Source organism: Rhinolophus sinicus, chromosome 16, assembly GCF_057876585.1.
Source record: "Rhinolophus sinicus isolate RSI-liver-muscle chromosome 16, RSI-T2T, whole genome shotgun sequence".
Classification (NCBI taxonomy): Eukaryota; Metazoa; Chordata; class Mammalia; order Chiroptera; family Rhinolophidae; genus Rhinolophus; species Rhinolophus sinicus.
In genome coordinates, this window is record NC_142516.1 from 53443183 (window position 1) to 53458737 (window position 15555).

General features: G+C 41.1%; 1 protein-coding gene across 5 annotated transcripts in view; it reads left to right on the forward strand.

Moving 5' to 3' along the window:
- The window catches only part of KDM4C (lysine demethylase 4C), a 383956-nt gene that overhangs the window by 28269 nt on the left and 340132 nt on the right, over positions 1–15555 (forward strand). For 2 of the 5 annotated variants that reach the window (XM_074330450.2, XM_088793098.1), the window contains exon 1: positions 9765–9783. The exons of 1 other annotated variant lie outside the window; for it this stretch is intronic. In XM_074330450.2, the coding sequence (XP_074186551.2) occupies positions 9777–9783 (7 nt within the window). In that variant the 5' untranslated portion in view covers positions 9765–9776. Of the gene's footprint in view, positions 1–8880; positions 9144–9333; positions 9355–9764; positions 9784–15555 lie in introns of those variants that run through there. 2 more of the 5 variants (XM_019727138.3, XM_088793096.1) reach the window with 2 other exon arrangements.

Genomic DNA, 15555 nt, shown 5'->3' on the forward strand with positions numbered 1-15555 from the left:
ATTGATAAGTAGGCCTATGCCAGTATAGGAGTGGAAATATTGTGGGTTCAAGTGGAATTTTTGTCTGCACATTAATGTTTGGGAGCAATTAAAGAAAAATAAAAAACCTTACAATGTAGGAAGACCTTACAGAAAAGCTGAAAATTCTATAGAAGTCTCTGTTTTGGTGAAAAAAGGTGGCTGGGTTAGTAGCTGCAACCCCCCCCACCCCCCCCCCACACACACACACACTTTCCCACCATGTTAAATTATTTTGATAAGCTATGTATGCAGATGAAAAATTCTGAAGACATTTCTCTAGGTGTTAATAAAATGTAATAAAGAATGCTATCCCTCAGATAAGATTATAATTTTTGATGAAATTTGTTTGTAATTCCTTCGGGAACCTACCTGGTGTAAGGAGGAAGCTGGTTCCTTAGTGTCTAACTAAGGCTACCAGAGATCCACTAAGAGTGGCCGCCACACATTCCCCAGGACTTTTACCTGTGCAAGCCAAGGGATTGTTAATGTTCCGGATGCAAAACAATGGGCTTGTTAGCGCTCTCATGGGTTTTCAGTGGTCTACCCCAAAAGTCCCAAAAGTCCGCAAACGCACCGAACTGTGTTTTGGGACCGTATGTTTGGAGTTATTGCGGAAACGCCTGCAATAGAAAGGCAATCTCCCCGTTTATATTTTGCAAAAAACATCCCACACCCCTCTCCCAGAAAGGCTATCTGTATTGTCCTTGAGGTAGGGTTAGGCACACACACCTCAGGAACCGATTTGCTCCTGGGGAAGGGATGGAGGGGAAGCAGGAAAGTTGGGAACCTGGGAGGTGACTGGCAGGCACAGGAGATGCCGGGTTTGGGGGGCGGGCAGGAAACGCCTGCGCCCTCGGAGAGCCCCGCGGAGGTCCAGGCCCAGCGGAGCACGGCCCGCGCCTCCTCCTCCTACTCCAGGGCCTGTCCCTTGCTGCCCCTTCGCCTTTGACCCCACGCATCTTCCCCCAACCCGCTGGTCCACCCGGACCCCGCGGCTGTGGCTTCGGCCGGCAGCCCACGCGGGGATGCCCCGCAGCAGCAGCTCCGGACCCCTCTTCAGGGTCAAAGGCCCCTAGAAAGGAAAGGGCGCTTCAAGGAGGGACTTACTGTCAAAGGATGAGAATTAAGGAAATTTAATCTTTCTTAAGGTAAATTCTCTCATGCAATCCTCAAACATAGGACCTCTTTAACACTCTTGAAAATTGTCTTCGTGGGTAGATCCATCGAGATTTATCATAGTATTGGATTTTAAAACAAAAATTTAAAACACACTACTACAGAAGCGCGCACATTCCATTAGCCTTCAGAGCAGTGGTGAAATTAATACTGATCGCACCTTTGGAAAACTCCACTGTTAGAGAGAATGAATGAAAGCGAAAAAGGGCAAGTAAAGTCTTAGTGTTATCATGAAAATAGTTTTAAACTTGCCGATTCCTGTAAAAAACAAAACAAAACAAAAAAAAACTTTGAGAACCACTGCTCCAAACAAATCACAGAAACAGGGCCTTCACTTCCTTGAAGGATTTAGCCTGGAGCCCCGTGGAGCCCAGATCAGGTCTGTGCTGCGCGCAATCTAGACGCTAACCTGCCGCAGTGACAGGGATGCCGTGGAATGTTGTCCTTATCAGTCCTCTCTAGCATTTGACCTTCAGTCTGGAGAGGATTCCTTTCCGAAAAAGAACAGATTACATCAAGTATCTAAACGTCAATTGCTGAGAAGGATAAACCTCAATTTAAAGGAATAAAAACAAATTCCTGAAAAGGTGTCAGAATATCAACAGAAGTTTCAAAAAGTAAGAACTCGCTTGAAGAGAACAGCCAATAAAATAAGAAAGCACCTCTTTGTGGAAGGGACTGGCTAAAATCAGGAAAATTTAAGAAAGTAATATAAAGCTAGTGAAAAAAACTTGTTTTGGTATATACTAAGAAGAGAAAATAAATAAATCTGTAGAAACGTTTTAAGTTCATATAAAAATAATGAGAAAGGATTCAAAAAACCTTTCAGAGCTAAGATAGCTCTAATGAAACAAAACTGCTTGAAGAGAAAGTCAATGTGGGCTCCCTTCAAAAGAGGAAGTTGGAATGAGCAAAACGTCAAGCTCAGGAAAAACTGACAGAGAGAGGGAAGAATCTCTTGATTACAAAAGTGATGTCGCTAAAGTTTTGAATAATTGTCTTGTGCAGATCAATTGAAACTGAGGAAAAAAGTAATTGGAAATAAATTGTATTTTCTGAATTAGACAAGGGAGAGGCAGGGCATCACCAAGGTGAGAAAGTGACAGAGAAAACAGTTCTGTCAGTTATCTATTGCCCCCAATAACCCCACAACTTCCTGGCTTAAAGCAGTAGTGATTTATTATTATTTTTTATGATTCTATTGGTTGGGTAACAGTTTATCTGCCGGTTTTGCCGGGGCTCACTCTTGCAGCTACATTTAGGTGTCCTAGGGCTGGAATGTCCTTCCCTCACCTGTCTGGCAGTTGGTGCTGGCTGTCTATTGGAGCCTTAGTTCTTTTACATGTGACCTCCTATTCTCAGAGCAGCATCATAAGAGGGTAAAAGTAGAAGCTGCGGTGTTTCTTAAGACCTGGCTTTGGAAGTCACATAACACTGCTTCTGCCACATTCTGTTGATAAAAGCAAGTCATGAGATCAGCCCGGATTCAAAGGGTGGGGAAAAAGGCAACCTCTTGATGGGAGGAGGCTCAAAGTCGTATTGCATAGGATCATGGGAGGAATTTGTGGCCATATTTTGCAATTAATCACAACAGGAAATGAAATGGATATGCGAGAGGCCCGAACTATATTAATATTGGAGAGGCACCATTTACAACTTTTAGCTGAGTGAAGAAGTGTCAATTATGCTTGATTGGAAGAGAACCCAAGGAAGGTGGAACAGGATACTTTTTCATTGTAGTCAGTGTAATGCCTCTAGAAAATATCTTATAAAGTTTCAAGCTCAAAATTGAACTCATTGATCAGAGAGAATACCTTACTGGAAGAATTTGAGCAGAAAAGATTAGGAGCAGTCAACAAAGGAAGGGAAATATTAAATCAGTAAATTCAACAAAACAGAGGTAAACTATAGAATATGAAAATATAAGGCAACATTTTGTTCTTTACAACAATACCCGTGATAATTGGATCCTTGTTTGTGATATGAAAGAGCCATGCTGGAGAGATGCAGCATGCCACCTTTCTGAGACAGAAGTTAATAGAGGAACAACAACAACAAAAAAGTTGGTAATACTCTGAAAACCAGGGATTGTTAAAGCAACTCCAAGAAGACATTTTATGGTCTCTTTCCAATTATACATCAATTTCATTTCTAAGATGCCAAGTGCTTTGTTTTCTATTATGATCAGAGACTTTGTACAAATAGCAATACAATGTCTAATGTCTCCCTCAATGAAGGAATCTCTTAAGTTCATGCCTGAGGGTGGAGGGGCACAGTACTTCTTCTCAGTGATGAAAGATGGCCTGTGAAATTACTGGCACTATGTGACCAATAATGGAAGTGATGTGCTTAGACTGTAATCCTGAGGCATACTAATCAATATCCAAAAAATTTCTTCCCCTTCCATAACAATGGAGGGCTTGGTTCACCCTGGTGCAAATTCCAACCCTTCTCAGCACTGCCCATCACAAGCTCACCACGAGCACCTCCACCTCCTCCTGGTCAGTTTGGACCACCTTCCCTACCACTTCAAGGGCATAAAACTCTTTTCTATATCTTATTCCTGGAAGGCCTCCACCTCAGGCCTAAGAGAAAGCATACCTGGCTTCTACCTGAAATCATGACCTTGTTCTATGGTTACTAAATTTATAAACACTGACCTCCACGTTTTATCTTTAGTAATACGTTTTCAGCGATTGCAAATAATGCTGCTCTTAATATGTATTTTGGTGCATGTATATATTATGTACATACCTGGGAGAGAAACAGCTGGGTCGCAGCGTATGCATATGTTCAACTTTAGCAGATAATGTCAGTTTTCCAAAGTGGTAGTATATACTTAAAGGACATATAAACGTAAATGAAAGCAGCCTCTTTGTCTATCATTTAAGAGTAACTTGCTGAAGACCCCAAAGCAATTTTTTTTTATTGAAAATAAGAATTAACCTAGGATGAAATGAAACACAGATAAGGTATATGCATATACATAAAAAAATCAGTAGAATTTGTTTTGATTCTGATTGGATTAAGGTCACAATAATTTCTCTACCGTAGAGATCATTTCCTTTCTATAATTCATGCCAGAGTACTATTTCCTAGCACATTTTGGTAAGAGTTGAATGAGTGAATAATAGGTCTTCTCTATAGATTGGTTTAAATCACATACACTTCAATACACTGGAAATTATATGGCCTTTATTGGTTAGATATGTGTTTAGATAGAGTTACTTTTTTTTTTTTTAGATAGACTTATTACTCTCAAGTTTTTTTTGAGTCTACAGTGTAAGCCAATGCACCTCCTTCCCAGGAAATCCTCTGGCCTACAGACTACAGCAGTTGGTTAACACACAGATGACATTATCATATGCTGTCATAAATGGACCTGCTGCTTTCCTTACTAACCTGAAGTGATTTCAGCAAACTTAGGAAGAATATATTTTAAAAATAATCCCCTTTTTACTATTAAAAATGTAATATAGTCTTTGGCTACAGCTAAACAGGATTTGAAATATATATATACTGGAAAAGCTAAAAAAAAACACCTACTTACTCTAACAAAATTATTGTAATGGAGTATTACATTTCATTCTGAGCTACTGACAACCCTGGTTAAAAAAAACAAAAACAAAAAATCTAAGTAAAGGAAACAAAGAGTTAAGGAGAGAAAATCCTTTCAGTTACTGAAATTCTTAAGCGTCAATAGGACCAAAAGGAAAAAGGAGTTCAGTTTCCCATTCACTTGTTTTTGCCTTAAAGTTTTCCCCTTTTTAAATAAAAAAAAACAAAAATTTCTATGGAAAAAGAAGGGGAAGTTTCAGAAGTTTTACCTTTTAGTTTATCAAGTTAAATTAACCTGGATTGTCCATTTATCAAAGGTGGGTAGGTAAGAAAGTAGATAATAAAAAATATACAAAAATTAACACACTAAATGTTTAAAAAGCCTTTTGATTTAAATGTCACACATAGAAAAGTGCACAAATCATAAATATACAGCTTGATGAATTTTCACAATTACCACCCAGGTAAAAAATACAGCATAACCAGCATCCTATAGGTTTCTTACTTCTTCCCTCCCAATCACTCTACTTCCTTTCTCTTCCTCAAAGGCAACCAATGTTTTGACTTTTAACACTATGGAATAGTGCTATTCTTAAATGTTATATAAATGGAATCACTCAGCATGTATTTTTTTGGGTCTGGCTTCTTTCACTTAACACTGTATTTTTGATATTTAGCCATTCTTTTTTGGGTAGCAGTAATTCACTTATTTTCATTAGTGTATAGTTTTCTGTTGTATAAATGTATCAGCATTTATATCTGTTTCCAGTTTGGGACTTCACAAGTAATGCTGCTATAAACCTTCTTCTATATGTCTTTGGTGCATATGTATATGTATTTCTATTGGTGTTCATGTTTCTCCATATCATCACCAATATTTGTTTCTGTCAGTCTTTGTATCCTTAGCCATTTTGTGGGTGTGTATTGGTATCTCATTGTGGCTTGTCTGTGTACTCCAGAAGGGCAAAGCCACATCTGTCCTGTTCATGGCTGTATCACCATCCAATACCTATCCACAAAACAGCACAAATAATAATAAATGACAATAATAAATAATAATAAAAAGTAGGATTGATTGAAACTATACTCAAGAGTTTGTAACTTCAGCTTAGGTTTGTGGTTTTATTTTTATTTGTTAAACTGAACAAATATTTAGTTTTTAATATTGTGTTATGATTTGGATGTCATAAATAATTTCCAATATTTTCCTTGGTCTGAAAAGCAAACTACCTTATTAGTTCCTTTGATACCCCACCTTCCCAAATGCACACATGTACAAGCTTAGGGCAATGGCCCAGAGAGAACTAGAAGCCCTAAGGAAAATATGATATATTTCTCCAGAGCTTTAATTTTATTCAAATATTTTGATGGGAAAATTAAATGATTTAACTAGTTTGTAATTTTTGGTATTCCTATATTAAGACACATGCAGGTATAATGGTACCCAAACTGATTGAATGAGTATTTAATTTACACAGGAAGCTTAAGTCACTTCAAAGTTCTATCCCCAAACCCCTGGCCACCATACTCTTTTTGGCATTGTGACTCCTTTAGTGGAAAAGACTGAAAAGTTTGATAATGATGGGGAATTAATGAAGTGTTTCAATTGGGTGGAATTATGATTTGATTTTTACTTTAGGAGGATAATTTTGGTTTGCAGTACAGAAGGATGAGCTGGAGGGGGAAGGGGCAGATAGAGAATTCATTGGAGGTAGAGAGATCATTAGGAGAATATTCTAATCATACAGGTGAGTGCTAAATTGGCTGAACTTTAGAACACAGGACACAGAGAAAAACAGCCACCAAGGTTTCCAATTTCATTAGTACTCACTATTATATTCACTGTGATCCTTTAAAACATCATCTAAACATCTAGTTATTGCTTGGTTTATAGCATATCTGTATAAATAACATACATATGTGATAACAATAACTATAAACATTAATGAGTATTGCTATTATTTAATTCTTCAGATTTACAAGTCTAATGGACTTCAATATATTAAAAATTAGACTATATTATTTAGGAGTGTATTAATTTACTGCATTATACATATTATAAAAAGTGTGTAAGTATTGTCTCTAAGGTGATCTAAACAATAGTACACATAACATATAAGCTTTAAGGGGAATCTGTATATCCATTATACAGCCTCCAACTTATTGCAATTGAAGTTTCTTTTTTTTTTTTGAACAATTTTATTTTTAAAAATTTTTATTAAAAATATAGCTAACATACAATATTATATTGCAATTGGAGCTTTAAATTGGGCCTAAATAGTCAACTGTATGGCTAAAATGTTAATTTTCATTGTTAATTCACAATATAGAGGTATTTTGATACATTAGGGACACAACACTGTCCTCTGTGCCATGAATCCAGTTGATTTTTCTGGTAGGCTCATTTCAATTTCTAAAACGAAGTGCTTTACAGATTTACAGTACTTTATAGCTTTTGAAGTGTTTTGACATTTCACATTATCTTCTTTGATATTCAGAAATGCTCGAAGTCAGGTAAGCTGGTATGTCACCCTCATTTTTTAGGTTAAAAAAATGAGACTTGACTTACTGTGTTCAACAAATGTTATTAGTGCAACATCATGCATCTGCAAATTGTGAAGGGACTGGAATTCAGGTTTCCAGACTTTATTCTGGTGTAGAAGGTTCTTAGTCTAATACAGCATATGGCTTCCTAAGGACCCTGGATTGTAGTAGCTATTTGACATATTTATTAATCTGTATACATACTTTAATTTTCATATCTGTAACAAGGACATAATTGAATGAGTACAAGGATTAATTTAGTTAATACATGTGAAGTTAAGACAGTGTCAAGCTCACAGTGAGCCCTAAATAAATGTTAAGTTTTATAGGTTTATTGTTTTAGCATATCCAATTGACTTGTAAGGGGGGTTGGGATCCTCATAGTACACACATTTGGAAAATTCCTAGTTGAGTGTACATATTAGCCAAGTGTCAGACGTGTATGTGGGTTACAGAAATGTGGTGTCCGATAATCCTATTAGCTTTACTTAACCACATTTCATCTGTCCTCAAAATGCTCCTCCCAGCGAGAAAAAACTTCCAGGGCGTGGTAAGTGGACCTGTTGAGATACTTTATAAAGCCGAAATCAGTGGATTGTAATAGAAAACCCAGCATATTGACGGCCCAAGTGTGCTTAGTTGAACGATCTGCCCACTCTTTCTTAGCTAAAAACACGTTAGGGGAAACGCCACAAGAGACCCAGATGGGAACTCCGCCGAAATTAAAAAAAAGAAGGGTTTAGTTTTGCAAAACATCTGGTGCTCAGCCTGTGTGGTTCCTTCTGACACCTTGGCAGGCGGAGTTACAACGCAGAAGCAACAAGTTGTGGCAAGCTAATATAAGCACGTTCTCGGGGTTCCGAAGGCACCTGCACTTCCTGTTACTACAATTCAGGCCAAATTGCTGTCACCCCTAGTTTTGGGGAAACCCCCCCGGGTCCGGATTCCTATTGGGGACACCCTCGGGTGTCCCCAGCTCAAGCGCACATCTGCGCAGGGCGGGAAGTGCTCCGCGTAGGTGCCTGGATCCCGGAGTTTCGTTCCCATAGGCTAACAACGCGGCCTCGGCTTGAGTTACTTGTTAAAAGGTTGGCAGGTGGACACCACACCCCTTCGCTCACTCGGGATCACCCATTGTGGTTAGGGGCCTCAGAAGCCCGGCAGTAACAAGCTGTCGTTGCCGCCCAGCAGCGAGCCCGGACATCCTCGCCAGGCTCGGCTGGGCACTCTGAGGCCCCACCCATGGCAACGCCAGTCTGACGTCCGCGCGCCCGAGGCCGCCATAGGCCCGTGTCGGAGCCCAGGACGACGTGTGGCGCGTGGACCCCATCAGGGACAACCCTGCGGGAACCCGGTCAGCGCTTCCGGGCCAGGTTCTGTGCACCTGTTCTTTCCTTCTGCTCAAGTGTCTTCCCACTCTGGGAAAAAATGGACTTGCCCGTCCCCAGAGAACAAGATGCGTATTACCGCGCCTAGGTTAAGAATAGCGCGGACGATTAAGGCCAAAGTAAGAAGGTGCTAGGCACCTTTAAGCTGTTTGGAAGTTCACGTGACCCACTAAGTGCCGGGTCCCAGTGGTCACGTGACGGCGCGCGCGCCCTCGCGCAGGGAGAGCCAGCTGGCGCTGTGCGCGCGCCTTCGCCGCTGCCTCCCATCCCTCGACGGGAGGGTGAGGAACTGCGGAGGGCTAGGCGTCTTGGGCCGGGTGCGCGTGCGCGGCGAACAGCTGTCACCCAGTGCGGAACTAGTCTTCCAAATTTCCCAAATCTCCCTGGGCCGGAGGCCACCGTCTTCCGTCTCCTTTTCCTCCTCGGGGTCGTGTCCTCGCCTCACCCGCGAGCCAGGTAACCGCTTTTCCGGAGCTGGGGGATGGGGACGATGGGGGGAAGGGCCCGGGCAGTCTTCCCGGCATTGCCCCCTTCGCGTTGGGCAGCTGGGGTGCCGGCGTCCGATGGAGCCGAGACGCCGGATCGGAGACTCTTGTAATGCGGCCGCCGTGACTGTCACGCTGGGGAGTGAGCGGCCGGCCATGGTCGCAGCGGAGGGAAGCGGGAGGTAGTGACAGCCCGTTCCGGCCCTCATCAGGGTTCGGTGCCCGCGCTCGCGGTTCTCCCGGGGGCCGGAGTCGGGGTCGCGCTCCTTGGCGCAGAGGAGCGCGCGGGTGGTCCAGAGATTCTGACTCCTTTCCTTTCCCCTTCTAGCCAGGTCTCTGGCGGACTCGGGGATCCAGGGCCTGCTGTGCCCCTCGGGGCCATGTCTTCTCTGGGATTGTCACCACCGTGGGGTGAGGGTGGGGGTTCCTCTCCATAACACCCAGTCGCAGGCAGCCAGCCTCTATCCGGGATTGATCCTCGGTCCCCGTGGCTATCCTTTCGGTTTTTCCGGCACGAGGCCATTTCTTCCTGCAGTGCCCGACGCCACGATGCAGTGTAGACAGTGGGTGCTTAATAAGTATGAGTTGGATCGGGTCGCGTGGAATGCCAGGTACGGGACGTGGCGTGGGGTGGGGATGTGGAGGAGGGAGCCAGGTAGGCTGGGGCTCCGGGCTTGAGTTTGGGTTTTTCCTCTGAGCTCAGCCAATGAAACCAGCAGGACTCGATTCGGTTGCTTTCCGGGTGAACACGGAGCCAGTCGCCCCCTGAGCTGCACGGTGCACGTCTGCACCGGGTGGCTTTGGTTGTGGGTGATGCCTGGGAGGGGTTTTGTCTGGTTCTACTTCCCGGAGAAGGGAGGGCAAACTTTTTTTTTTTAGCACTTGGTAAATTACCACGCCAGGTGATAGAGCAGTGCTTCGGAAGTGTAGGTTAGAAGTTGTAGTTGGTCCATCTTTATCTCGGTGAAAGTTTCTGGTAGGCTGCCTGCAAAACTTTGCCCTATTTTACCCACTTGAATTTGTAGTTTGTTTTTGTTTTTGTTTTTTTTTTTATGTTTAACCCTGGAAACTCGCCTTCACTGTTTCTATGGCAACGGTTACTAATATTCTCATTTCGAAAACTTGTGGTTGAAAATTAGTGGCTTTAATTCTTAAAGGTCCATTTTTATTTTGCAGCACTCGGTTCTCCTTTAAGATCATTACTCATGTTCTACCTTGATGTTTCCCCTCCCATCCCCCTGGATTGTTTTGGAATGTATTTCATGGGGGTTCCGGTTTTTTAGGCCCTCTTTCTCCCAATTTAAGGTGTTATGAAAAGTTTGACAACTTTTCTAATCTTTACAGCATTCCACGAACTTGTTAATACAATGCAATTTAAATCGGAGACTTGTTTCACATTAACAGACTTTAATCGGTTGTTTTTCTATGTTTTAGGGGTGGCTGGTTAGCTCAGTTGGTTAGACTGTGGTGCTATGTAATAATACCAAGGTTGTGGGTTCCATCCCCACACGGGCCACTGTGAGCTGCGCCCTTATTTAAAAAAAAAATAAAAAAAAAAATATATATATATATATATTTTAAGCATTGTGCACAAATACTTTTTAAAAAGTCCACTAACCATTTTATGGAAATGAAGATTTTAATAAGCTGAACATGTACTTAATTTTTTACAATGCTTTTTAGATTTTTAGATTTCAATTTAAGAATGAAAATCTGGTGTATTGTTTTTTTCTTGCACACTGTCCACCTTCTGGATCACCCAGGGCTGGGCTAGGTTAGGTTAGTCTTTTTCTTTTCTTTTCTCATTGTTTTGTAAATGCCTCTTGACTTTTCTCCCTGTTCAGAAGATTAGAGCTTTGAGGACAGATTCTGTGTTTTTTTTCTTTATCGTATTTTCAGTGATTTACCACGGTGCCTGAGGTGCTTAAAATTTCCTCTCTTTTTAAATAACAGCTTTATTCAGATGTAATTCTCACATCATACAGTCCACGTATTTAAAGTGTACTATTCATGTGCAACCATCACCACAATGAATTTTAGAACATTTTTAATCACTTCAGAAAGAAACCCTGTTCCCATTAGCAGTTTTGTCAGTTTCTGTCCACCTCCCCAACCCTCCAGGCTTAGGCAAACACTAATCTGCTTTCTCTCTCAGTAGATTTGCTTATTATAGACATTTCACATAAATGGAATCACATAATATTTGGTCTTTTGTGACTGGATTCTTTTACGGAGTATAATGTTGTCAAGGTTCATCCATGTTGTATACATTAGTACTTCATTGCGTTTTATGGCTTAATAATATTCCATTGTATGGATATGTCACATTTTATTTATCTACCAGTTGATGGGCATTTGATTTGTTTCTACTTTTTGACTATTATGAGTAATGCTGCTATGAACTTTCATGAACTAGTTTTGTGTGTGTTTGTGTGTGTGTGTGTGTATGTATGTATATATGTTTTCTTTACTCTTGGATAAATACCTAGTGGTGGAATTGCTGGGTTAAACACTTCCTCCTGAATGAATAAATAAGCAAGGAGGGGGCAATTAGCCTTGAGGGACACTGTCTCTAGGCCTTTAAGGGGCCTGCTGACCCTTTCCTGCCTGCCCCACTACCAAGTCCATTTCTCCAGAGGCCAGAATTCTCTGTGGGGGGCTTTGTGCTGCAGATAGAGCTGGTTTTTTCTTGTCTGAGTTTCATTAAGATCATCCCTTTCTGTTAGCACAGTTAATGATTATTCCCTTGATATTTATTTATTACATATTAGAAATATGGTGATAAAACAGGTATATTCCATACTGTCAATAAACTCAGTGTCTAATGTAGGTCTTTCAATCTTTTTAAATTCGTTTCCTTTTATTAAATGTGAATATCTTCTCACTCCCATTTTGAATAGGAATCTCTTGGGCGTTGTGCCGTAAAGTCACTGTATCATCTTTATCCCTCCCGATCTAGAAGGGTTTGTGGAACCTTTTACATTTTAGTATAAATTTAAAATATTGGATAATTGTCTTTTTACTTCCCCCAACTCCCCCAAAGAGTCCCCTTTGCCCCTACCCTCCCTGCCTTTGGGGAGAAGATGGTGATAATCTATGTTCACCGTGCAGGGAGAAGGACTAGGCCCACTGAAGCAATGAGAACAGTTCCTAAATGCATCTGTCTGGCTGAGATCTTAACTGGGGCTTATTTTCGGGGAAACACGGTAGCTCTCAGCTCGCTCAGTAAGTCCAGTCAGTCTCCTCCTTTCCAACAAACTCATCTTTCCCCCCAGTTTCCCGGCTGTGTTGGGTTTGGTACCCTGCGCACATCCTTGTTTCCTCTGCCTGGACCACTACCCCTACCTGCTCTTCGTCTGGTTAATTTCCCCTTATCTGTCTGGTAGCTCCGCTCAGTTGTCACTTCGTCAACTTAGTCTTTCCTCAATCCTGTACACTTGCCATAGAAACATTCTGTAATCTCCTTCATAGTCTTAAACAATTACACCATTCATTGTGTATCACCCTTTGCTCTACACCCTCATATATACACAGAAAAAGTCCACACAAAATATTGAAAGTGGTTAGTTCTGGGTGATGGAATTAAGGGCAATTTTTCAGGTGTGTCTGCATTGTCTGAGTTGTATCCTGTTAATATCTATCCCTTCATGAACAGGGAAAAAAATAAAAACCCATGTTTGTAGGAAAATCTGGAAACAGGAGAATTTAGAGAAAAAACAAAAATCATCACTAATAGCCATTTTGGTAAATTTCTTTCTAACCTATTTTATTTTGTTTTAATAACCTAGATGAGATTTTACTATAGCTTCAACGTCAAGCTTTTGTTACATTTTGATTCTTTCTCATATCTAGGGACTTCTAGAGAATGGTGAGGATACTTACTATAAGTTGCCTAGGGATGAGATTTCTGGTACTGAAATTACGCTGATTCTTTTTTTTTTTTTAAATTTAGTTCTTTTTTTTTTTTTTTAAGATTTTATTGGGGAAGGGGAACAGGACTTTATTGGGGAACAGTGTGCACTTCCAGGACTTCTCTCCAAGTCAAGTTGTTGTCCTTTCAATCTTAGTTGTGGAGGGCGCAGCCCAGCTCCAGGTCCAGTTGCCATTTTCCTAGTTGCAGGGGGCACAGCCCACCATCTCTTGCGGGACTCGAGGAATTGAACTGTCAACCTTGTGGTTGAGAGCCCACTGGCCCATGTGGGAATCGAACCAGCAGCCTTCGGAGTTAGGAGCATGGAGCTCTAACAGCCTGAGCTACCGGGCCGGCCTTCGCTGATTCTTAAGGAACAGAATCTGGCATCTGATTCTGTTAGCGTATGAGAACTAAGTATGTGCTAAATAACTCATTTCCATTTTTGCTTGAGAAACTTCCTTACTAATACATTTGTATGTCTCTTAGTAAGTACTACAGACTTCCTTGCACTGTTGCTTGTTATTTTTACTATTTATCTTCTTTTGGTGGTTTATCCTGCCTAGAAATGGGTACATTTCTTCCTGTTAGTTGTGGAGCAGACAGCAGTGAACACAGTAGGCAAGTGGTCTCTAGAATTCATAAAAGAGGATTATTTGAGTCTGAATGTTTAGTTATACTGTTGCTGTCTATATTTACAGATACACAATGGCTTCAGCTATTATGGTGTTTATAAACTGCTGCTCCATAGAATCTTTAAAATTTATTCTAGATTCTTCTGGATTTGTGTTATACTTTACTGTGGGCAAATATTTTGGGAGCAGAACAATGTCATCAAAACCCTTTTGGTGATGACTTCCCTTTTTATTTTTTTATAGTTCCATTCAGTTCCAGTTATTAATTTGGCATCTCTATATTTTAAACATAAGTTGAACTCCATCTTTTTTCTCAGCTCTACTTCTCTGGGGTTTCTCATGGATTTCATCCCATTTCATTGCTCATTCAAGAGTTATCCCAGACACTTCATGGTTCCTTAGCCCTCACACCCAAACCTTCACCAATTTTTGTCACTTCTGCTTCCTAAATATGTATCAGATCAGTCCTCTGGTTTCTCCACCTGGCAGCAATCTCAGCGCCTGCTCCACCTCCTTCCCGTCTCTGCTCCACTCATTGAGCTTTTAAAATGCAAATCGGATCATTTTCACTGCCCTGAGGATATTTAAAATTCCTGCATTATCTCCTGCCCCAAGCTCCCCTTAAACATTTTCTGGATGGTCTACTTTTCCTTTCTGCCCACTGGCTTTTCTTTTCCTCACACTGCCCAGGCCCTTGCTGAAAGTGCTGTTTGCTGAGGCAGACTTTTCCTCCCACTTGCTTCCTTTCCATACATCTTTCTGGTCTCGGCCTGAATGTGTTTCCTTAAAGGATCCTGACCTGTCACCTCTATCTCTTCCCCAATCTAAATCAGCTTCACTAATAATAATCTATCTTAATTCCCTAAAATTTTCCTTCCACAACACTTAGCAGTTTATAATCTTATATTTATGTGATTATTTGATTATTTCTAAGCTGTAAGAATTCTACAAGGGCAGGGATCAAGTATTTTTATTCACTTTTATCACACCAGCACACCATTCTTATCAGTACTACACTATAGTTGCTGAAAAAACATTTGTTGTACAAATTAATGACTTTTACGTATGTGAAAAACTTAAGGAAATTAAAATCAGGCACACAGTAGAAAATATATTTTACCCACACTGACCCAACACACAGACATATATGAAACTGAAACAAAAATTTAACAAAACAGAACTTTGCCAGTTGTGCTGTACACTGATATTGTCTGTTTTGTTCTATATCACATATAAAAATATTGATACAACCCACTACATTAGGTAGGACTGCACACTGCAGTTTGAACAGCAGGTCCCTAAAGCAATACAAGGAAAAGCTTTCATTTCCATTAGCCCCTCCCCCGTTCTTTGAAACCCAATTGCTATTTCTCAGTCTTTTCTGATGGAATACAAGTATAGCTTTAACTACCACCCCCCTTCTCCCTACCCATTTCCCATGAAAAGAAATGACTGTTGCTGTAAGTTAATTCTACTTAGAAGTTTGGGCCTAATCTCAAAGGAGAGTTCGTTAAGGTCAGGTTGAGAAAAATCTAAACCTGACTCTCCCTCAGGTCTTATCCTCCAGGTTTCTCTGGGCCTCTAATGGCCGGTACTCTTCCACCCTACTTGGCTGAGGTCCTTACAGGTGTGTGGTCAGTCACTGAATTTTAAGGTTTGGCCTGTCATCAGTTTTCTTTTCTCAGTTTGTTACAAACCCAATTCCAAAAATGAAAACAAGAGGAATCAAGGCAAGTCAGTAAGTATTTGTGAATGTATGAATTAAGGAGCCTGGCTGGGTAAGGGTGTCATGTTCAGTGGATCCCTAGAGCTGATCCCTAGAGCTGTGGTTCTCATCT